General features: G+C 46.1%; 1 protein-coding gene across 1 annotated transcript in view; it reads left to right on the forward strand.

Annotated features, from left to right (window-relative positions):
* LOC135221976 (craniofacial development protein 1-like) overlaps positions 1 to 23,820 on the forward strand; it is a 95,633-nt gene that overhangs the window by 17,343 nt on the left and 54,470 nt on the right. The window contains exons 2-3 of the mRNA XM_064260064.1: positions 18,105 to 18,326; positions 19,929 to 20,039. Coding sequence (XP_064116134.1) covers positions 18,105 to 18,326; positions 19,929 to 20,039 — 333 coding nt within the window. The remainder of the gene's footprint in view (positions 1 to 18,104; positions 18,327 to 19,928; positions 20,040 to 23,820) is intronic.

The following is a 23,820-nucleotide window of genomic DNA, read 5'->3' on the forward strand; positions in this document are numbered from 1 at the left end:
TCTGTTATGTCTCTGATATGTTTTACTAGTTGATCATGAAGGTCTTATATAGTGACAAACACTGAGTTATGTACTGCCTTTGTATATATTTTCAAAAATATACATAGCATACACAGAATCTTCATATTGATTTTACCCTTGAAAGCATGAAAACTTGAATTAGTATACATACTAGTACACTCTTCAGAAATTAAACAGAGTTTCTGAAGGGATATCATCTTTGAAAAGTGCAGTAACTTTGTGAATGGATATTGCATCTTGTAAAAGTATGTATATCCACTAACTGTAGGTGCTGTAATTACCTACCTTTGTATCATACAGGCGGTCCCCGGGTTACGACGGTTCCGGCTTACGACGTTCCGAGGTTACGACGCTTTTTCTTAAATATTCAATGGAAATCCGTCCTGGGTTACGACGCTGTCCGAGGTTTACACGCTGACGCTTGCCGACGCTCCGAGTTAACGACGCTTTTAAAAAACTCATACTATGATAAAAACTCCTTTATAGTTTTAGCACAGTATATTAATAAAAATAAGTTTTCTGTTAGATTACAACAAAAAATTTTGAGGTTATGATGATTTTCGACACTTTTTTATGTCGTATTTTTCTATGTTTTTTAGTGACGCCTCATATGCGAACTAGTTTCCGAGCGAAATGAATACATACTAGCTTGCGGTGCGCAAAGTTTACATATAACAAAGTCCAAAAGCACAAATAATGAAAAAAATCATTGCTTGTTTCCAGTATAATAACAAACGAAGTTTCTGGTTAGATTACAATGAGAGAGAGAGAGAGAGAGAGAGAGAGAGAGAGAGAGAGAGGAGAGAGAGAGAGAGAGAAGAGAGGCGTCTTCCGACGCTCCGGATAAGGACAGAGAAGTGTTCGTTTCGTTAAACGGCTGGCCTCTGACTCATGCCAGTAAATGTTTTGTTGATACTAATAATATAAGCCTATTTAAAGATACGTTTACTTTAATTAGTCTATATGATTCGTAAATAGTAATCAACTGTTCAGGTGTAGCCTCAAGATTTGGCAAAATCGAAGTATCCAAAGAGAGACATTATCCAGTACACTGGAACCTTGACATAACGAATTTAATTTGTTCCGTTTACCATCGTCGTATATCAAAAGTTGTATCTCAAAGCATTTTTTTTCCCATTTAAAATAATGTAATATGTATTAATCCGTTCTAGCGGTATGAACACACCTAAACACAGCTAAATTACATATAATATACACAATTTTTATACACAAATAAACGAGTAATAACACACATAATGATAAAATAACATAGCAATGTGATAAATGATAATAAATGTTAATAAAATCAATTAAAAAAAAGAAAGGAATTTTTACTTACCACAACGAAAGATGACGTGAGGCCAGCAGGGGGAAAGGTAGGGAAGGGTGGCAGGAACGATTTTTTGTTCTCTTTTTATTTACGTATGTACACTAATAACTACGTAATAAACACAAATGAATAACATTGCTAAACTAATTTTTTATTTTTTATTTTAATCAGTTGTAGTTTAGAAATATGGTGATTGCCGGTTTGGAAGTTTTTATGCTTTGCTATAATTTCATGTTTGCTTCCATCGAAAATCATTTTCTGGGTTTTTTCTTATCACCTTGCTTTGTCTTTTAGCTTTGAGACCCATGGTTAATAATAAAATAGACAAAATAACACGAAAAATAGGCGCAAATACAACGAACTAAACAACGACGTGTTAACATGCAGCACCAACAAACAAACAGAACTGAAACGCCCCTTTATCGGTCGCCTATACAATAAACAACTAACACTCATCGCAAAATCGTATCTCAAATATTTCGTTGTATATCAAAGCTTATATTTTCGCAAATTTCTGTTGTATCTCAAAACATTCGTATATTAGGGCAATCGTATGTCAAGTTCCAGTGTAATTTTGATCAGAGAGAGAGAGAGAGAGAGAGAGAGACGCCTTGGCAACAATGGTCACCCGTCTCTGGGGATTGACGTAACATTTATTTTCTGAACAGATAGGACAGAGAAGTGTTCGTTTCATTAAATGGCCTCTGACTCATAGCAGGAATGTTTTGTTGATACTAATATATAAGCCTATTTAAAGATACGTTTACTTTAATTAGTCTATATGATACGTAAATAGTAATCAGCTGTTCTTGTAGCCCCTCAAGATTTGGCAAAAATCACTCCAGGCTGTACATAAAACTTCAAGAATGTAGTCACCAGAGGATTACAATAGTTTTTTACCTTCAAGAACCAGCATTTCCTTTTATGAAATAACTCCAGGTTGTACTAAACTACAGGGAAACAACATGTAGTGTACCAAAGGATTACAAGTAAGGTTTGTTCCGACACGGCATACAAACCTTCGGTCCTTTTACAATAGGAAGGTACTAGGCGCAGCTGGATAGGTCGTAAGCTTTCGAAAAACAAGGGGTTCGGTAGTTACTGCTTGTCCGACAGGCGCGCGCGCGCGACTGGGAGGTACCAAACACTTTGCTTTCGGCTGCTGGCGTGTGGACGTGTATAATCGCTCTCTGCCCCGCTTCATCGTCGTTTGCTTTCGCCATGATGTGTTTTTTCTTTTCTATGTATCTAGTGAAACTGAATTGTAAGTACAATAATTTCATTGAATTCAATGTGATTAAAGGATCTTGGCTTCACAACGCCCCCTCCGATTACCCGGAGTGCCGGGACTGAAGGGCGTAATTGCGAAGGAATTCATTTTCCCAGAATGATCCTCGTATTTTGTGGTATGCTCAGTGCCGAGGGCGGGAGCGCTCGCTCCGAGCGTATATTGGGTTGGAAATGTGTAGATGAAAATCGTAATAAGTGCTCTTTTCATTTATTTTTTTTGTTTTTTTGACCTGTGCCCGTTGCCGAACGAAATGCGCTCGGCACGGAAACTTATTCAGTATGAAAGTGAATCGCAAGTACGTATTCTTTTTCATTTTCATATATTTATTTTTTTTATTGTAGCAATACTCATTTTTGGATCAGTTTCCGAGCTTACCCGAGATTGATCCTTCCCCCTTTTTATTTTGAATGAAGTGAAATCGCAATGCAGTTCTTTTTCATTTTCATTTTTTTATTGAGATTGCAGTTGTTGACTGGGATCAATGTTCCGCTATTCACGGGAATTGATCCTTCCCACCTTTTTTTGTATGAAGTGAAATCGCAAGCGCAGTAGTCTTTTTCATTTTCATATATTTGTTGATTGCATCAATTTCATTATGGATCAAGGTTTCCAGAAACCTTGATCCATAAAGGTAAGGAATGAAACCTTTCACCCTTGCGCTCGGTACCGAGGGCGCAAATGCTGTCGATCCGAGCCCTTATTCATTGTGAAGTGAATCGTTTTGCAAGATGCATTTTCATTTTGTTCCTTATTATTGATTGCATCAATATTATTTGGTTCAAGTTCCGCTCAGTCGGGAATTGATCCTTATGCCCCTTGTATTCGTGCGATGGCACGATTGCTCTAGGGCTCTTATTTTGTTGTTGGGTGGGTACATGGGGTAATGTGCGGGGGTGGGGAACGATGACCCCCCCCCCAAACGCTCAGTAAATCCACAGATGGCTCTTCCCTTGGGGGGGGGGAGGTTATCGGCGTTCTTCTCCTCGCCCCGATCCGTCGAGCGCGGGGGAGGGCGCTCGGTGCCCGATGTACAATTGTATTAGGGGTCTTCACTCGTTCGGGAGGGATCAAACCCCCGCCCACCCGAGGGGATTTTCCCCACCATTAATCGGCTACTACTATTATTTTCCGCAGGTGCTACTGCCACGAGCGTGGACCCTTGGTGAGGTATGGGCGTCCTTCCAATTGCAGAGCGTGCTGGTGTCAGGGGCTGGCGGTTCTATGTCTGGCCTACTGCGGTCACCCATGGAGTGGTGACCACGCAACCAGGTGACGACGTCCCTCCTCACCTGGTGTACTCGCCTCACGTGGGTACAGTCTTGCCTACAGCCGCTGTGAAGTGCCGTTCGCCGTACTGAGGGGGGTGGGGGGCGTGCCGCCGCCGCTCGTGGTTGCCGCGCTGCAGCGACCACACTTCCGCTGCCCTAGAACTCGCCCCTGGACCTGCCGCCGGTACCAGGATGTTGCTGGCTGCTGCTCCACTTCCTGTGTTTCCGGTGCTGCCTGCCGTACCTGCCGATTCTGGGATGCAGTTGCTGCGCTGGCTGTCCCTGCCGTTTGCTGCGCTGGGCTGTTCCTGCCGTTGCTGCGCTGGCTGTCCCTACCGATGATGTGCTGGCCCGTGCCTGCTGTTCCTGAGGATGCACTACCTGCTGATGCGTCCCTGTTCGTGGTGGTTACTACCCCAGACTTTGGTCTGTCTGTACAGGTGCGTCCGGGCCCTGTGGCTTCGGCTACAGCAGCCCCGGCTCCGCCCTGGATAGCGATCTTACGTCCTGTCCTGGAGGAAGCTGACGAAGAAGAGGAGGAAGGTGTCCGTGGTCGTCGTCTTCATCTTCTTCATCGTCGTCGGCCGCCGCCTCTTCCCCTTCGACTTCTAAGGCTTTACAGCCGAGGAAGAAGAAGGTCGCCTCCTCCCTCCTAAGAAGCTTCCTCGGGAGCTTCTCGGGACCCGTCTCACCTCGGTACGGGAGGGTTCCTTACCGCTGGTCCTCCTGCTCCTTCGGGAGCGGGGCCCGTCCTCTTCTTCCGCAAGGAAGAAGACTACGGGGACCAGAGGGGTACCGGCTAACACCGGTACTCCTCGCCTTGGGTGTCAGTGGTGCTGCCACTGCATCAGGGTCCGTCTCGCCTCAATCGTTCGCGGGAGGTACCGAGTGTACGGGTCGCCTACCAGCGAACCGTTGCAGCCCAGGGAACCAGACCTCTGAGTCCGCTCAGCGTCAGGTTTCAACCGGCACGGGGCGGAAGACTGGGGCCTGACCCGCCGCTCATGCGACTCTCACCAGACCAGCTCTCACTCTCACGGTGAACAGCTGGCTACCCGGGGACGTGACGGTCCACGACCGACCACGGGTCTGAGGCTGGGAAGAGGTCCTCCGTTCGCCGGTGCCAGCCACGGCTGGAACCAGCGACGTGACGTGCCGTGAGGACAAGCACCGTCTCACTGCGACAGTGGGAGCCTGCAGTCGCCTGACCGTCGCTCCTCACAGAAAGCGACCGGTACGGCAACCATCACCAGCTCTTCTGACACTCGAGATCGGGGCCGCTGTGCTCAGTCCAGCCGTTCCTTCCACAGCGAGGACGGTTCGACCAGGCCTGCAGCTCGATCGCCACCGCGGTTGTTGACGATCGCCTGCAGCCCTCAAAGCCTGCTGGTTCTGCCAGCGAGCAAAGAGGGAGCGTCAGGTCTGCTCTCCCTCGTGCCTTCAACCTCCTCGGTTACACCGGGAGGAGCGAATGGTATTGAGGAGTGATCGTGAGAGTGCGCTTTCACCCTCTATGATCCCCACCACAGGCGCACCTACGGTGCCAGGCACGGTTCTTGGACCGGCCAGGACGTATGCGCAAGTGGATGGGGAAGACCCGAGAGGGCTGTCGCTGTTTTCCCCCTTCTTAGGAGGAAGGTTCTCGGAATATGCTCTTGTTCGAAGGGCGGGCTTAACGGTCCCACTCTGCAAGATGCGTGACTTCCGAGATCCAGAGGAACTTTGCCGAGGTTAAGGCGCTGATTCGTCAGCACAATGACCTCGGGGAAGGATCGCCGCTCCCACCAGCAGAGCCAACGTCTCGGCTCGAGTCGTTTTGGGGCCCCGAGGGGAGGGAATCCAAATCGACGGTGGGTCTGCCGCGATCGGAGCTTGCCGACTGGGGTTTGAGCCAGGGTAGTCTCTCGTCTCCGGACAAGAAGGCTCTCTCGGTTTCTGGACGGTCGAACAAGCTCCTTCACCTCCTCTACTTGCGACAGAGGCGTTTCTACGCTTCGGACATCGTATTTATATATCCCTTCGGTCCTCCTGAGGTTTCGACCTCGACGAGGACTGGACTGAGTCGGGAGCGGTATCGGCTCTCCTCCTGTCAGGTCTCGATCAGCCCCAACCAGACGACGTTTCACCAGTGGAAGGACGGCATTCCCCCTCACCTGCTGCCGGAAAGTGGGGGGGTGCCTGGTCCAGCCATTGGACCCGGTCCCCAACAGCAGGAGTACGTTCCAGGGGGCATCGAAGGACTAGCATTGAGACGGAGATCAAGACCATGCTGGATCAGAGAACTGTAGAATCGGTACGGATCAGTCACCGGGGCTTTACAGCCGACTCTTCCTGATGGAAAAGTCCTTACGACCGGCTGGCGCCCGTGATAGATCTCTCCTCCCCCGACCGGTTGGTTCGCCCGAACCCGGTTTCACGATGGAGAACGGCACGCTCAGTGCTCGACTCTATCAGGGGAGAACGATTTCATGCTTTCAGTGGACTTGAAGCGATGCCGTATCTACAAATACCCATTCATCATCCTTCGGAAAGTACCTCCGCTTCATCCTCGAGGACGGTGTACCAGCTCAGGCCAGTTGCTTCGGTCTCTCAACCGCCCCACAGGGGTTGGGGTTCACGCAAGTGTTCACTGTGGTCTGCTTTGGGCCATTCGCACGGGATATGTGGCCTGAGGGGTAAATCTCGACGATTGGTTAGTCCTGGCGAGCTACCGCTCGCAGTTGCTACAGGGACAGGGATCGACTGCTCGAGTTCTGTCGCGATCTGGGGATCGTTCTGAACTTCGAAAAGTCCGATCTCGAGCACAAGCAGAGGATGAAGGACCTGGTATGCTGATCGACAACGGTAGCAGATTCAGGGAGGACAGCCACCAGTTCTGTCTCGGCAGGAACAGGTAGCTCAGCATGGCAAGTCGTGATCGACACCTGTCGCACTCGGCCGGGGAAGCCAGTCCCTAACGGGCGTCTTCACCTGCGGGTCTCTTCAGGGAGACAAAGAGAGTTGGTCCACAGGCGACTGATCCCCCAAGCCTTCCATGGTCACTGACACAGGAGGTGAGGCAGGACCTAGCCAGGTGACTGGACGACAGGAACCCTTGAGAGGAGTGCCTCCGCGCACTCTCCCCCCCGACATGCAGCTGCTTCTCAACGCATCGACCCGAGGGATGGGGTGCACACCTGGAAGAGTTGCGGACTTCAGGAGTGTGGTACGAGAACGACAAGCACCTTCACATCAATGTACTGGAACTAAAGGCAGCGTTCCTTGCTCTCCAAGTTCCAGACCGCTTGATGGGACACTCAGTGGTGTTGATGTACGACAAACACCACGGGGTGGTGGCTTACGTCAAACAAAACAGGGGGGGGCGTATGTGTCTCTCCCGTTGTAATCAGTTGACTCGGCAGGTGCACGAGTGGGCCGAGGCACACTCAATAGAGCGTCGGCACGCTACATTCCAGGGAGGGAATGTAGTAGCGACACGCTCAGCCGTCGGGATCAGGTGATAAGGACCCGAATGGTCTCTACACCAGGACGTGGCGGAAAGGCTCTTCGACCTGTGGGGGCGACCAGTCGAGGATCTGTTCGCCATCCGGACATAGGAAGCTCCAGTGCTCTTCGCGGCCGTGCCGGATCCAGGTCAGCTGCAGAGGACGCTCTTCAACACCCGTGGGACAACCTCTTCGCCTATGCCTTTTTCCCCCGTTCAGCCTGATTCGCAAGGTGATCAGTGAGCACTGTCATCCCGAATCTCAGGATGATCCTGATGGCTTCCAAATGGCCACAGGCCGTTTGGTATCCGGACCTGCTGGCTCTTCTCGCAAGAGAACGAGAGAGATTCCCCATTGGCACAACCTTCTCGGCCAGCCACACGTCGAGCGGTACCACCGAGCAGTCCGGTCCCTACGTCTTCACGGCTGGCTGTTATCCACCTTCTCTTGCGAACGAGAAGCTTTTTTTCGTAGCGCAGCAACAGAGATGGCTGGAAACGTCCGTCAGTCCCTCTGCAGCTGTGTACCAGGGGAAGTCGGGCCCGTCTTCGGTGGTTGGGTTGTCGTAGACGGGGCCTATCTCTTCTCAGAGCCACTCTTCCAAGCAGGTAGCGGATTTCCTCGTTTTTTCTTCGCCGAGGAAGCTCCTCTAAGTTCCCACAGTCAAGGATAAGAGCCGCCTTGTCGCTCCTCCTGAAAACTGACGGGATTGGACATCTCGAACTCGTTCGAGATCTCCTTGCTTAGGAGCAGCTTCCAAAGGTCTTTGCCAACCCAGGGGAACTCAAATGACCCTCGTCTTGCTGACCTGCATCGGCGAAGAGAGTACGGGGAGCGTCATGCAGATAATGATGTGATGAGATGCTGCTTTTGCCTGGAGGACGCTACGGCGCTATCTGAAGAGAACTCGACACCTCGGGGCCTGAGTGTCGACGCCTCTTCGTTAGCAACGGGGTCAACAAGAAAGAAGTATCAAAGAACACTCTTTCGTCCTGGCTGCGTGAGGTCTTCAGGAGGGCGTATGAGGTGATGGTAGTGACGACATCCGGTACGTCCCCGTCCGAGAACTCACGAAGTCAGAAGTATTGGCCCCTCGTTGGCGTTTCGTAAAGAACTTCTCCGTGGCGCAGGTATGGAAGGCAGGGTCTGGTACAACCAGACCACCGGCAACTTCCTTATACCTCTTGATATTGCCCATAGGTCCTTGGATCGGTTTCCTTAGGGGACCCGTGGTGGCTGCTCAACACGTCGTCTAGCTAACCCAACCCTAGCAGGCTGAACAGCATCGAGTCCTGGTGTGACTGTATGAATAGATAGTGATGAGAAAGTGACTGGCTTTCTCTTCTATCTTTTTCTACCCCTCTACCCTGTGGGGTAGAGGATACGGTCCATCACCCTGCTGGATAGACGATGCCGGTGAGCTATATGAACAGAGCCCCATCCTATCCCTTTCACGAGGGATGGGGAGCAGAATATCCACCACTTCCTTCTACAAGGGGGGGAAGTGGATGCCTACAAGAGCAAAACCATGACTTTAACTTGCTCCTGTACAGGAACAAGTCTTACATTGCTGGTACGAAGAGATACGCTTGCCCTCTCATCTAACGTCCTCGTCCAGAGGTCTGACCATTGATTCCTGCGGTGCACACCCCGATCAATCGGACAGAGCTTGGATCCCTCCCTCGCTCTTACGACCAGGGAGGCTTCCAAGGTTGGGCGAACACCATGTCTGTTCACCAAAAGACTTCAGATTCCACCCACCAAAAGAAGTGAGTCTTCCTATTGTAAAAGGACCGAAGGTTTTTGTATTGCCGTGTCGGAACAAATGACAATTTGTCTAAAATTGCATTTTTTCCTCAACTATACAAACCTGAGGTCCTTTTTACACATAGCCCACACCTCATGCCACCCCTCACTCTGCAGTTTTTTTGCTTGGACCAAAGCAAAAGTGATTTTGTTTACCTCCCAGTCGCGCGCGCCGCGCCTGTCGGACAAGCAGTTAACTACCGTTCTCACCCCTTGTTCGAAGCTTACGACCGTTCCAGCTGCCGCTAGCTACTTCCTCTATTGTTAAAGGACCTTCATGTTTGTATAGTTAGGAAAAATGCAATTTTCGACAAATTGTCATTTTTACCTTCAAGAACCAGCATTCTTTTATGAAAATAACTCCAGGTTGTACATAAAACTACAGGAAACAACATGTAGTGTAACCAAAGGATTACAAGTAAGGTTTTTATAACTTTTTATTAGTTTAAGACATATTTCCAAGCGTCGTTCCGGCTTACGACGATTTTCGGCTTACGACGCGTCTCAAGAACGGAACCCCCGTCGTAACCCGGGGACTGCCTGTATTTATGCATGTACAAAAATAAAAATAATAAATTTTTAATAAAGATTTTATACAGAAAGGCTTTAAAACTTAAAAATGTACATAATAAATTGAACATAAACACCTTTGCAGGGTTTTTCAGTGTTTCTGGAGACTTTGCAAATGTTCGCACTATTGTGGAGAACTTGTGTATGATAATTATTTAGGTTCCAATGAAAAGTTAGTGCTATTGTGATTTTGCGCAACTTGAATCGTGTAAGTTCAGGGTTATTACTGTAAACATAATTGTAAGTACTAAATGTATCATATACGTATAGTACATGCTGCTCATTAAGAGAGTCATCTGTGGACCATATGAGGAACACGTTGCAGTCAACATGTGAACTACCTTTACAAAGTTTCCCTGTCTATTTCAAGTTGGTGCTTAAAATATATCTATGCAAAATACTTCCTGTTCTTATCTAGGGAAGATGAAAAATGCAAATTTGTTCCGACACGGCATACAAACCTTCGGTCCTTTTACAATAGGAAGGTACTAGCGGCAGCTGGATAGGTCGTAAGCTTTCGAACAAGGGGTTCGGTAGTTAACTGCTTGTCCGACAGGCGCGCGCGCGCGACTGGTAGGTAAACAAACCACTTTTGCTTTCGGCCTGCTGGCGTGTGGACGTGTATCATCGCTCTCTGCCCGCTTTATCGTCGTTGCTTTCGCATGGTTGTGTTTTTCTTTTTCTATTTATCTAGTGAAACTGAATTGTAAGTACAATCATTTCATATTTATTTCCATTGAATTCAATGTGAATTAAAGGATCTTGGTTTCACCACGCCCTCCGATTACCCTTTTAGTGCGGGACTGAAGGGCGTAAGTGCGGGAATTCATTTTCCAGAAATGATCCTCGTTTTGTGTATGCTCGGTGCCGAGGGCGGGAGAGCGCTCGCTCCGAGCGTATATGTGGTTGGAAATGTGTAGATGAAATGTAAGTAAGTGCTCTTTTCATTTATATTTTTTTGACCTGTATGCTCGTTGCCGAGCGAATGCGCTCGCACGGAAAACTTATTCTGTATGGAAGTGGAATCGCAAGTACAGTATTCTTTTCATTTTCATATATTTATTTTGATTGTAGCAATACTCATTTTGGATCAGTTTCCGAGCTTACCCGGAAATTGATCCTTTCCCCTTTTTATTTGAATGAAGTGAAATCGCAAGTGCAGTTCTTTTTCATTTTCATATTTTATTGAGATTGCATTGTTTACTGGGATCAATGTTTCCGCTATTTACCGGAATTGATCCTTCCCCTTTTTATTTGTATGAAGTGAAATCGCAAGCGCAGTATTCTTTTTCATTTTCATATATATATTGATTGCATCAATTCATTATGGATCAAGGTTTCCATAAACCTTGATCCATAAAGGTAAGGAATGGATCCTTTTACCCTTGCGCTCGGTACCGAGGGCGCAAATGCGCTCGATCCGAGCCCTTATTCATTGTGAAGTGAATCGTAATGCAAGATGCTTTTTCCATTTTATTCCTTATTATTGATGCATCAATATTTATTTGGTTCAAGTTCCGCTCAGTCAGGGATTTGATCCTTATGCCCTTGCATTCGGGCCGATGGCACGATTGCTCTCGGGCTCTTATATTGTTGTTGGGTACATGGGTGCTGTGCGGGGGTGGGGAACGGAGAACCCCCCCCCCCGCTCAGCTCCCACAGATGGCCCTTCCCCGGGGGGGGGTGGGGGGGGGGAGGTTATCGGCGTTCCTCTCCTCGCCCGATCCGTCTCGCGCGGGCGGGGGAGGGCGCTCGGTGCCCGATGTACAATTGTATTCGGGGTCTTCCACTTGTTCGGAGAAGGGCTCACCCCCCGCGCGAGGGGAACTTCCCCCCACTAATCGCTACTACTGTATTTCCGCAGGTGCTACTGCCACGAGGCGGTGGACCTTGGTGAGGTATGGGCGTCCTTCCATTTGCAGGGCGTGCTAGTGTCCAGGGGCTGCGGTTCTATGTCTGGGCCTACTGCGGTCACCCATGAGTGGTGACCGCGCTCCAGGTGACGACGTCCCTCCTCACCTGGTTGTACTCGCCTCACGTGGTAACAGTCTTGCCTACAGCCGCTGTGAAGTGCCGTTCGCCGTACCGAGAGGGGGGCGTGCCGCCGCCGCTCGTGGTTGCCGCGCTGCAGCGACCACACTTCCGCTGCCCTAGAGCTCGCCCCTGGACCTGCCGCCGGTACCAGGATGTTGCTGGCTGCTGCTCCACTTCCTGTGTTTCCGGTGCTGCCTGCCGTACCTGCCGATTCTGGGCTGACTGTCCATGCAGTTGCTGCGCTGGCTGTCCCCCTGCCGTTGCTGCGCTGGCTGTCCTGCCGTTGCTGCGCTGGCTGTCCCTACCGATGCTGTGCTGGCTGTGCCTTGCTGTTCCTGAGATGCCCATACCTGCTGATGTCGTCCTGTTCGTGGTGGGTACTACCCCAGACTTTGGTCTGTCTGTACGGGTTTGTCCGGGTCCCTGGGTGTTTGGCTTCGGCTACAGCAAGCCCGGCTCCGCCCTGGATAGCAGATCTTACGTCTGTCCTGAGGAAGCTGACGAAGAAGAGGAGGAAGGTGTCGTCGTCGTCGTCTTCATCTTCTTCATCGTCGTCGGCTGCCGCCTCTTCCCCTTCGACTTCTAAGGCTTCACAGCCGAGGAAGAAGAAGGTTGCCTCCTCCCTCCTAAGAAGTCTCCCTCGGGAGCTTCTCGGGACCCGTCTCACCTCGGTGGGACGGGAGGGTTCCTTCCGCTGGTCCTCCTGCTCCTTCGGGAGCGGGGCCCGTCTCTTCTTCCGCAAGGAAGAAGACTACGGGGACCAGAGGGGTACCGGCTAACACCGGTACTTCCTCGCCTGGTGTCAGTGGTTCGCCACTGCATCAGGGTCCGTCTCGGGCCTCGTCGTTCGCGGGAAATGGGTACCGAGTGTACGGTCGCCTACCAGCGACCGTGCAGCCAGGAACCAGACCTCTGAGTCCGCTCAGCGTCAGGTTCACGGCACGGGGCGGAAGACTGGTGACAGCCGCTCACAGCGACTCTCACCAGACCAGCTCTCACTCTCGCGGCGAACAGCTGGCTACCCGGGGATGTGACGGTCCACGACCGGCCACGGGCTGAGGCTGGGAAGAGGTCCTCCCGTTCGCCGGTGCCAGCCACGGCTGGAACCAGCGACGTGACGTGCGTGAGGAGCACCGGTCTCACTGTGACAGTGGAGCCTGCAGTGGTCGCCTGACCGTCGCTCTCACAGAGAGCGATCGGGTACGGCAACCAGCACCAGCTCTTCTGACACTCGAGATCGGGGCCGCTGTGCTCAGTCCAGCCGTTCTCCACAGCGAGACGGTTCGACCAGGCCTGCAGCTCGATCGCCACCGCGGGTTGACGATCGCCTGCAGCCCTCCAAGCCTGCTGGTTCTGCCAGCGAGCGACGAGGGAGCGTCAGTCTGCCTCTCCCGTACCTTCAACCTCCTCGGATTACACCGGGAGGAGCGAGGTATTGAGGAGTGATCGTGAGGGGTGCGCCCCTCATGATCCCACCACGACGCCCTACGTGCCAGGCACGGTTCTTGGGACCGGCCCAGGCGTATGCGCAAGTGGATGGGGAAGGAAAAGAATGAGAGGGCTGTCGCTGTTCCCCCTTCTTAGGAGGAAGGTTCTCGGAATATGCTCTTGTTCGAAGGGCTTAACGGTCCCACTCTGCAAGATGCTGTGACTTCCGAGATCTAGAGGAACTTTGCCGAGGTTATGGCGCTGATTCGTCAGCACAACGACCTCGGGGAAGGATCGCCGCTCCCACCAGCAGAGCCACGTCTCGGCTCGAGTCGTTTTGGGGCCCGAGAGGGAACCCAAATCGACGGTGGGTCTGCCGCGATCGGAGCTTGCCGACTGTGTTGAACCAGGTAGTCTCTCGTCTCCAGGACAAGAAGGCTCTCTCAGTTCGGGCCGGTCGAACAAGCTACTTCACTTATCCTCTACTGCTACGAGGCGTTTTCCTACGTGTCTTCGGACACCGTATTTGAATACCCCTTCGGTCCTCCTGGGGTTTAACAACCTCGACGAGGACTGGAATGAGTCGGAGGACGGTATCGGCTCTCTCCTCATGTCAGGTGTCGATCAGCCCCACCCAGACGACGTTCACAGTGGCGGCAGACCCTTACCTACAGTATGAGTTCGTAACCCTCCTCGGGGGAAAACGTTTTCTCCTGACGATACGTTTTCCCAGGCTCTGAGAGGCCATCGCCGTAAGGCGATGGCTGCTCCTTTTCTTCTCCAACTGCTAGTTCCGCTGGGAAGGCGAGCCAGTATCCAATTCCTCCCCCATTACCCTCTCTCCTTACGGCTACGAGGGAAAGGGGAGGGATCCTACAGAGATTTCTCTGTAAGATCCCACGTTAGGGGCTGCGCTACCGGGGGGACCTTCGGGTCCTACCTGACGTAAGCCCCGGTTGTTGAGGAGGGATCCTGCCCCTTTCTCGATTCCTACGGGAATCGAGAGGACCACCAGCCGATATCGTTTGACGAATTCGGTGGGGGGTTGCGCAGAGTGCTTAGAATTCTACACGGAATTTCTTATCGCATACTCAGAGTGTTCGAGTTTTTTTAACGATCTCCAAACCACTTTAGGCGAGACCACGGTCCAAAGTGAGCGAGAATCCCCGACAATTGTTACACGATAATGGCGGGACCTCGCTTATGCTCGAATTCCTGTAATTTCTAGCATTTGGAAGAAGACTGCTGCTGAAAGAAGAGTAGCTCACAGTAGGCGTTTAACCTGGAATAGAGAAGAACGGACGGGAACTTCCAGTTTGGCTTGAATTATCGTCTTCGGTATTCTGTTCACCATTGAAGCTTTCCTTTGGGAAAGACTTCTCCTTCACTCTCTTGACTAGAGAACGAAGGTGGTCGATCTCCAATCCTTATTCTCATTCCTCGAGTAAGAATTTAGGATGGAGGTCGTGGTACAGAACCTACAAATATACTACTATATTACCCTCGCGACATGATTCTTTTAACAGTTGAATTGTCCGGGGGGTAGGCGCATACCGTAGTTAACTCTACGGTTTGTGACCGAGACGAATTGTATCTTAATTGAACTGTAACTCGGGGTTGCCTGCAACCAGCAGTTATCAGTTTCGATTTTAGATACTTGGTATTGTCATGACAACACCAAATCAGCTTTTTTGTATTTACCGAAATCCGTTTCGGTTAAATATAATTGCTCGAGCGTATTCTTTATGCTCGATGGTTCTAGCCGAACGCATTCCTTCGTGGAATAATGGATTACCTGGCAACTCAGGATGACGAGTCACCGAGAGCTACTGCGTATTGAACTGCCTGATAGCGGCTCAGTATCAGCTAGGTCTCGGAGATGCACGGTCGGTTCGTCTCTCTCTCCCCTGGTTTGATTGACTACCGAACCGTATCTCTGCCAAACAATCATGGACTTAGGTCTCTGATTAACGGGGATTCTCGCAATAATGAAGGACCATCTACTGCTGTGACGCTCGATTTCATCGCCTTCGACATTGCGAGAATTTTCAACAGAGATATCTCTTGGACTCTTTCATCTTTTCTGTTTACCGCACGGTAACAGAAGTCTGTACTAGTCAACCGCTGCTCGCACCACGATAATGCGAATGATTTTTGCAGACATCTGAGTTTGTCTTCAAAATATCTCGTATTCGTAGGTGTGCAATTATTCATTGCTCGCCCCGAATTAACAGATATGTCAGAAGACATCGCCTACTCTCCGACCTGACAGCTCTACTTCCAAAATGTTCAGCCCATGAGAAGCAGTTCTTCAGGCAGTATTTCCCTGTCTTCATTACTGAAAAGCGCTCCGCTTTTATTGCAACTACGATCCTCACCGGACAGCAATGAATAGCGGTTCAGCGTTCTCAGTCTTTGTAGCACAGTTTTCGAATCTTGAGAATCCTTCTCTCGGTTCAGCTGTGAAGACGTAGGTTGCATTTTCTGTACACCTTCGTCTTCACGACACATAGTGTTGTTTCTCCTTAGCCGAGAATCAACTATACTATGAGTTATCTTGCCATCAAGGACCTCGGTCTCTAGAAGGCAAGTGACTTTTCGCCTGTTGGGCACATGCCTTAAGAGAGTCATCACCTTGCCTTCTGGCATCGGTGACGAACAAATTATTTGTTTAGTCTCTTGGCATAACCCTTTTAAGGCGAAGGTCACGTGACTTGCTCGGGTGCTTGGACAACTTGCCTCCTACCGAACGCAGTCAGTCGGCAGCTGTCGGAGCGCCCAAGTCTGTTAGCGAACTTCGCTGTGGACTTAGTTCGGTTGTTCCATAACAATCTTTTTCTTCGTCCTAACGGCTTGTCACAGTACCCATACCATCGACACCCAACATTGAGTGTCGGTGTCCTATCCACTACCGAGAACAACAACTTCGCTGCAGACGGATAGACCAGTATGGGTACAGGACATCACCGAAGTTGAGAAGAGGGATAGGTCATACGACCATTCCCTTCTTTTCCTCTGAGGTAATTGCATGACTTTTCCTGCGAAGTCAAGCATCCAGGGGATGGGGATTCGTGACGCTCGATTTCGTACCGAATTCGTAGCGAAGACTCTGAACCCATTAACGGTTCCTGACGATCGGTTAGAGTCCTTCACAATCCCCTCCCTAATGGACTTCACCACCTTCGATGCGAAGGAGATGCTGCTTTGTCCTGTGAAAGCGCGACCGCGCTTTCTTGAAGAAACCTCCGACATCCCAGGCTGAGTGTTGAAGACTCTTCGTCAGCACCAAGATGACCTAGAAGTACACTCCCTCGAGTTACACAAGAACTTCTCCGTGGCGCAGGTACTGAAGGCAGGGGTCTGGTACAACCAGGACCACCGGCACCTCCTTCTACTTTTGGATATTGCCCACAGGTCCTTGGATCGTTTTCCTTAGGACCCGTGGTGGCTGCTCAACACGTTGTGTAGCTAACCCAGACCCTAGCAGGCTGAACAGCATCGAGTCCTGGTGTGACTGTAAGAATAGATAAGTGAATGAGAGAGTGACTGGCTTCTCTTCCTATCTTTTCTCCCCTCTACCTGTGGGTAGAGGGATACGGTCATCACCTTGCTGGATAAGGACGAGATGGCCGGGTGAGCTACTCGACAGAGCCCCATCCTATCCCTTTCACTAGGGATGGGAGCGAATATCCACCACTTCTCCTACAAGGGGGGGGAAGTGGATGCCAACAAGAGACAAACCATAACTTTATGTTGAATCTTGCAACTAGGAACTTGTTCTTGTTTGCTGGTACGAAGAGATACGCTTGCCTCTCTCTTAGTACTTGGTCCAGAGGTCTGACCATTGATCCTGCGGTGCACACCCCGATCAATCGGACAGAGGCTTGGATCCCTCCCTCGCTCTTACGACCAGGGAGGCATTCCAAGGTTGGGCGAACACCAGTCTGTTCACAAAAGACTCAGATTCCTCCCACCAAGAAGTGAGTCTTCCTATTGTAAAAGGACCGAAGGTTGGTTTGTATGCCGTGTCGGAACAAATGACAATTTGTCCAAAATTGCATTTTTCCTAACTATACAAACCTGAGGTCCTTTTACACATAGCCCCACCTCATGCCACCCCTCACTCCTGCAGTTCTTTTTGCTTTGGGCCAAAAGCAAAAGTGATTTGTTTACCTACCAGTCGCGCTGCGCGCGCCTGTCGGACAAGCAGTTAACTACCGAACCCCTTGTTCGAAAGCTTACGACCTATCCAGCTGCCGCTAGTACCTTCCTATTGTAAAAGGACCTCAGGTTTGTATAGTTAGGAAAAATGCAATTTTGGACAAATTGTCATTTCTTATAACATTTGCTAATTTTTCATGATGCAGTACTACTTATTTGTTAATGTGAGTTTAATATAAATCACGTAGATCACAAGTATACAGTAAACCCCCCATATTCGTGGGGGATGCGTTCCAGACTTCCCTGCAAATAGTTAGGATCCGCAAATACTAAGAGCCCCCTGTAAAAATGCTTATAACTGCCTATTTTGAAAGTTCAAACATGAAAAACCCTCTGAAATGCTTATATACCTTAATATTTTAATAGTTTTATCACAAAAAGTGCATTTAGTCATGAAAATACAGTAATTTGGGAATATTTCTCAGTAAAAATACCATGAAGAGGCAAATTTTCCTTTAATAATGTGTATATAAGTTCCATAGAAAAATCAGCGAACAGGTGAGTCTGCAAATAGTGGGGGTTGGCTGTTCTCCATTCTGAAGGATATTATCGGACATTTTGTAAACCATTTTTTTCACATTGACAGTTTAGACAAGTGTTTCATTGCTAAGATACCTTTTGAATGTTAAATAATAGGTATGGTTTTTCAGGAGTGGAAAGTGACCATGATGATCTTGACAGTGGAAATGATGAGGTTGAGGAGTTGAATGCAGATGATGAGTCACAGTCTAAGAAAGTTCGGAAAAAAAAGGGTACCAAGAAGAAGAAAAACCCTTTACTAGCAGATTTAGAGGAGCCAAAAGAAACACATTTGGTGGAAGCTGATAGTAAAGGAGAGGACAATAAAGCCAAAGAAGATGATCTTTGGGCAGGTAAGGTAACAAAGTAAGCAGCAGACGGTTAAATAAAATTGGTATAGATGGTGATAAGTTTTATGTACACATCTGTATCATATTTTTTAAAATGCTGTTTGTTTATTTAGAATGCACTTTCATCTTTTATATGGGTATACGTACTGTTGGTGCAAACTGGTTCAGTCATTGAGTTTTGGTAACAAGGTGGTCAGCTGTTGGCAGGTGAGGGGATTGGCTGCCATCTATTCACCTGACTGTCAGCCGTCACCTTTTGATCTCCATTGTGACTGATCACTGAACTTGTTTCGGCTTGTAAAACTTCAGGTTATTAAACATTGTTGCCTCAAAATATAGACCCTTATATTTTTTAGGAACATTCTTTGGCAACAGCTGGTTTGGTTTTGAAACTTGGTAAAAAGGTATGTGAGGGGAGGTGAGGGTTTACTGCTCATTCACCTGACTGTCAACTGCACTCTTCTTGGCCACTGTCAAATGATAATATCCTTGTTGCTGTTTTGGTCAGAGAATTCAACTCGATTGTGAAGCTCATTACAGTAACACTTACTTTAGTGGGCTTGATGGTTATTTTATATGTCAGAGATACTATAATAATAAATTCATTTTCATTTTTTTTTCTCTTGCTTTGGGAGCCTTCTTCCTTTATTTAAGTTTCTTTTTTAAAATCTTCACTTTCGCCATACTATAACAAGTATGCATTTCATACAAATATTGGCTTATGCTGTCTCTTTTCTGGTTAGGATTAGGGGTGGCAGTAGAAGGTGCTCACCCTTGCTCTTGCCTTTTATGAGTGTATTTCATATCCTCCCTTTTAGGAGGAATAGTGCAACTAGGAACTGTCTCTTGACTTCTATTCTCTCAGCTGATCTCAACCTAGGCCTATTGGTTTGGAATCAATGATGGTGCATGATGTGGTTATGCACTTCAGTCCTTTCTTTTTCTTGCTGAATTGGTATGCAGGATCTGGGTTTTATTGTCATTTGCTGTGAATATATTACTAGCCCTTAGGAATTTATAGGTAATGTGTTGAACTCCATAATTCATTTTCAGATCATTCATATTAGAATTGGTGTTTTTTGTGGTATGAATATCACTTCTACTGGCTAGCCAGTTTTTTTTTAAATGCTGCTTCTAATTTCTTGTTTTTTCTCCTAGAAAATTTCTCTATGGAAAACCTAGAGCATGTCTAGGCTTATTAATCAGAGGAAAGTTTGACTTTCTAAGCTTCTAGTTTATATATAGGAGTTATTGTTCATTATTTTACTTTCCTTGTCATTGACAACTCTATTTTGTTTTGGTTTTTTACTTTAGTAGTATACATTCTGTGTACAATTTTGTAAAACACATTTCCCATGTGTAGGTATAAATCATTATGGGGAAAAGAAGACTGCATTCACAACTACTTTGTCCAGGTCAAGTTAGATATATTCTTTTAGTAAATTTGCAAGAGTATTTTCCCCTTTGATCCCGTTAATTGTTGCTTTGACAATTATGTTGGTTGAATATTTTATAGTAAAACCAGGTAAATTAGAAACCTGTTATTGTTCAATATTGTTTTTTGTATTATGTTTGTGGTCTTATTTGCAATCATTGCTATTCCAGATTTTTTAGCTGATGTTGATGAACCTACACCAGCACCCAAAGCAAAACCCTCTGGTTGGGCATCATTACTAGGGAACAAAAAGGCACCAAGCAGCTCAAATTTGGTTGCAGGTATGTCATGAAAAGTATTTCATTTATTATGGATTTATTTATGTCTTCTTCATGCATGGTAAATTCAGATTACATCTTTATACTTGGTAAATTCAAATTTTGGCGGAGAAATAAAATGAATATTGACAAGCAAGACATTAATAGAACATAAAGTAATATATTAACAAGAAAACATATATGAGGACCTGGGCTTAGGGTCATGTATTGGCTTAAGGCCTTCATTGAGCTTACCTTCACAACCCTGTACTACGCTATGGTATTGAAAGTGAGAGGATGTAGTATAAAAGGGACAATTGTGGATATAGGATGAGGAAAGGGATGCTTACAGTTGCAAGTTCATTGTCATGCTTGCTTTTATAGCCTAAAGGTAAATTACAGATGATACATAGCATCTGTAGTACAGTTAAAAATTCCCCGATGACCTATAAAGAAAAAATTCTTTGAATATAGAATTATACACATTATTTATATAATATATTATTTCTTCCATAAGAAAAACATGTTAACCATAGTTTTATAGCATGCTGTGCCATAACTTCCAGATTAGAGATTCTTTGTACTATCAGCAACAAAACTGAGACAACAGTTTTCCTAAGTCTTCAGACACATATTGTTCAATAATGCAACATCTTACAGAGCTTCAAGGTCCTATCATGTTTGTTGTTTGCTTGATTTCCTCTAACTAATCATAGAAATTCTAGTCATAAAATCGTACAAGTTATATTTGTAGCGACAATGCAGAGTTAAATATCATTCATTTGTCTGCCAAGCCTTCCATGTAACCTTACTCATAAATGAATTTATGATGCCAAAATGAAATGGAATACAAGCTAGATAGGATACTTGATTTTAGATAATGAAAGAAAGTTCAAAATTATAAGGAACAATATGTAAATTAAATCAGTATTATGATGAGAGAGAGAATCGTATGTTTCACAGTGTGATAAATTAAAAATTATTCCTAGGTATTTTTGCTCAGTCAGTGAAGGGTGAGTGTTACGGGGCAGACAAATTTTGACCACCCTCCCCCAAATTCCTCAAAGTTTTAACAAAATATATGCAGTTAAATATTGTTGCGTTTTTCCATATAAACATTAGCAAATTGGAAGAATTGGGAAATTTACAATTAAAACATCATACAATTAGGTACATTAGATGGAAACACTGTATACCCTAGTATAAAATCCCTTTTATCTTTGATTTTTGTTTTTCAACATCATTATTGATATCAATACTGATATCTAGAAATGAGCTTAATTTGAGGATCTTTGCTAGGATTAGAAGCTTCAAGGATGCTAAGTTATATAGAAAAGAGATAGGATCTATATTTCTCAGCTTTCTAGTTACAGTAAATTTCCTGTTGCCATATTTATACAGCTTTGTTAAAACACATAAAGAAATAATTCTCTGAGAACTATTGTTAGCTCTGTAGGCTCAATCTCATATAAACTTAAAATATCTTTAGAAATTAATATCAATACTGTTAGAAACCATAATGGCCTCCCATTTGATTAATTTATTATAATTGAGAAAAAATGAAATGGCCACACAATCCATCCTGATTTCCAGCTTGTTCCTCTGAGTGCTTCTTGATCCTACTGGTGTTGGTAATGTGCTGGCATTTCCCTAGAACCCTGATTCTGAGATAATGTCATCTTCTGTGCTATGATCTCTTGCATTCTGTCTTTCTTTAATTTTTGAGCTAAAAACTTATGTGGAAGGGGTCTACAGATTATAAACACAAGAGTGCTCCAGGAAATCAGCCTGTAGAGAGGCAAGTTTTAGGAAAAGGTAATAGATAAATATGAAGGCTTAGAAATTAAAGCCAACACACATGAATTCAGAAGATGTTAGCAAAGAACAGGAATAAATTTGCTTAAACATTTGGAGATCAGAGGGCTCCATAACTGCACTAGGCAAACTAGTCCCAGTTTTAGTTGTAGCCAATATAAAACTCTTAGGAAACTGAGTGGTATTAAACATGAGGGTGGAAAATGATGAGCAGTATGCAGCAACAAGCTACCTAACGTTGCGAGCAAAAACAGCTCAGTAAGGTAAACAAACGAGTCCAGATGCTGTTTTTTTATTATAGTACATATAATACAACCAACATAATGAATACACTTTATGTAATTACTGCAAATCTGCATTAAGGATAGGTAAAATGAGCTTGACTAAGCCATAACTCTACCCAAGAATTTTAGTTGAGGGTCTGCACTCGAAGACCACAGTGGAGAACAATACCCCAAACAAGGAAGAAGAGTTAAGACACTTAGGAAGGTATAGTAGCTTCTTTATGAAGCATTAAAAAAATACTGCTGCAAGATACCAGCAGTTTCAGAAACAGAAGAAACAATATTATATGCTCTGAAAAGTCAGTTTCTAATCAAGAGATACACCCAAAATCTTAAAGAGTCACCAGCGTTTAAAACTACCATTTAAATATAAATCAGGATGTAAAGGCAAAAGAGTTCTTGATCAACTACCTATCATACATTGAGTTTTAGAAAGGCTGAACTTCATGCTTTAAGCCTGCTCACTTGTGAATGTGCCAGATCTTTATTCAGGGATTCTGCAACCACAGACCTAAGACATAAAGAAGGAACAGCATCTAGAAGAGTAGAATCATTGGCATATGCAATCCGCATGTTTTCCAGACCTTCTCACATTATTATAATTATTATTATTATTCAAGAGATGAACCATATTCATATGTGACAAGCCCACAGGGGCCATTGACATGAAGTTCAAGCTTACAAAGAATATGGTGTTCATTAAAAGGAAGTAACAAAGTAATGGGAAGAACAGAAAGAAGAGATCACTTATTAAAGATAAAAAATTAACTAACAAATTAGTAATCAGTAGATAAAAATGTTAGTAAATTATTAAAATAAAATGTAAGAATTGTTTTAGGGTAATACAGTAATACATTATATCTTTGCTTGAACTTTTGAAGTTCCAATTACGTGACATCCACAGGGGAGAATGTTCCAAGTCTAACGATGTGAGGAATAAAGGACCTCTGGAACTCAGTAGTTTGACAGTGAGGTATATTTACTGCATATTGGTTTTGCTATTCAGCAAATCTGGTTGCTGAAAAGTGATCTGGAATCGATTGTGAATGTGAAAGATAGCTGTTAACATACAGCTTATGAAAAAGTGACAAACAATAGACAATCCATTGATGGTCCAAGTCATAACTTCTGATATTAGGAAACGGAAACCTACCACCATCAACCACTTTATCTATAAGAAATAAATCTCTGGCAGAAGGAGACATCCACAGCAGGTAACATTAACTAGTAAAGGAAGGACAGATGACTAAAAATAAGTTTTATTGACTTTATCACTGTTATAAATATATTAGGCCTTACATGCAGTAATTAACTTTTGTGTGGCATGTGCTGACACTTATTAGATGTTCCTCAAAAGTAAGATGTGAGTCAAAAGAAAAGTTAAACCTAGAATATTCAAAGCTTCAGACTCATTCACCCAAGTCCCATCCATTTGGAGGGGAGGATGGGTTGGAAAATCTGTACAAGATCTGCTTATCAATGATGTTTACGTACATTTTATTGGAGTTCAGCCTCATACCCTTCCGACTACACCATTCACTGATCCAATCATGTCACGATTGAGGCTAAGGACAGCTTCATTTCTAATAATTGGAGACTTTACTACACCCACAGGTTTTACTTCTCTTTGGCACACCATATCACTTGTATACACTAAAAATAACAGTTGACCAAGAAAACCACGTAAATAACTTTTCACAAGGAAG

Source organism: Macrobrachium nipponense, chromosome 3, assembly GCF_015104395.2.
Source record: "Macrobrachium nipponense isolate FS-2020 chromosome 3, ASM1510439v2, whole genome shotgun sequence".
Classification (NCBI taxonomy): Eukaryota; Metazoa; Arthropoda; class Malacostraca; order Decapoda; family Palaemonidae; genus Macrobrachium; species Macrobrachium nipponense.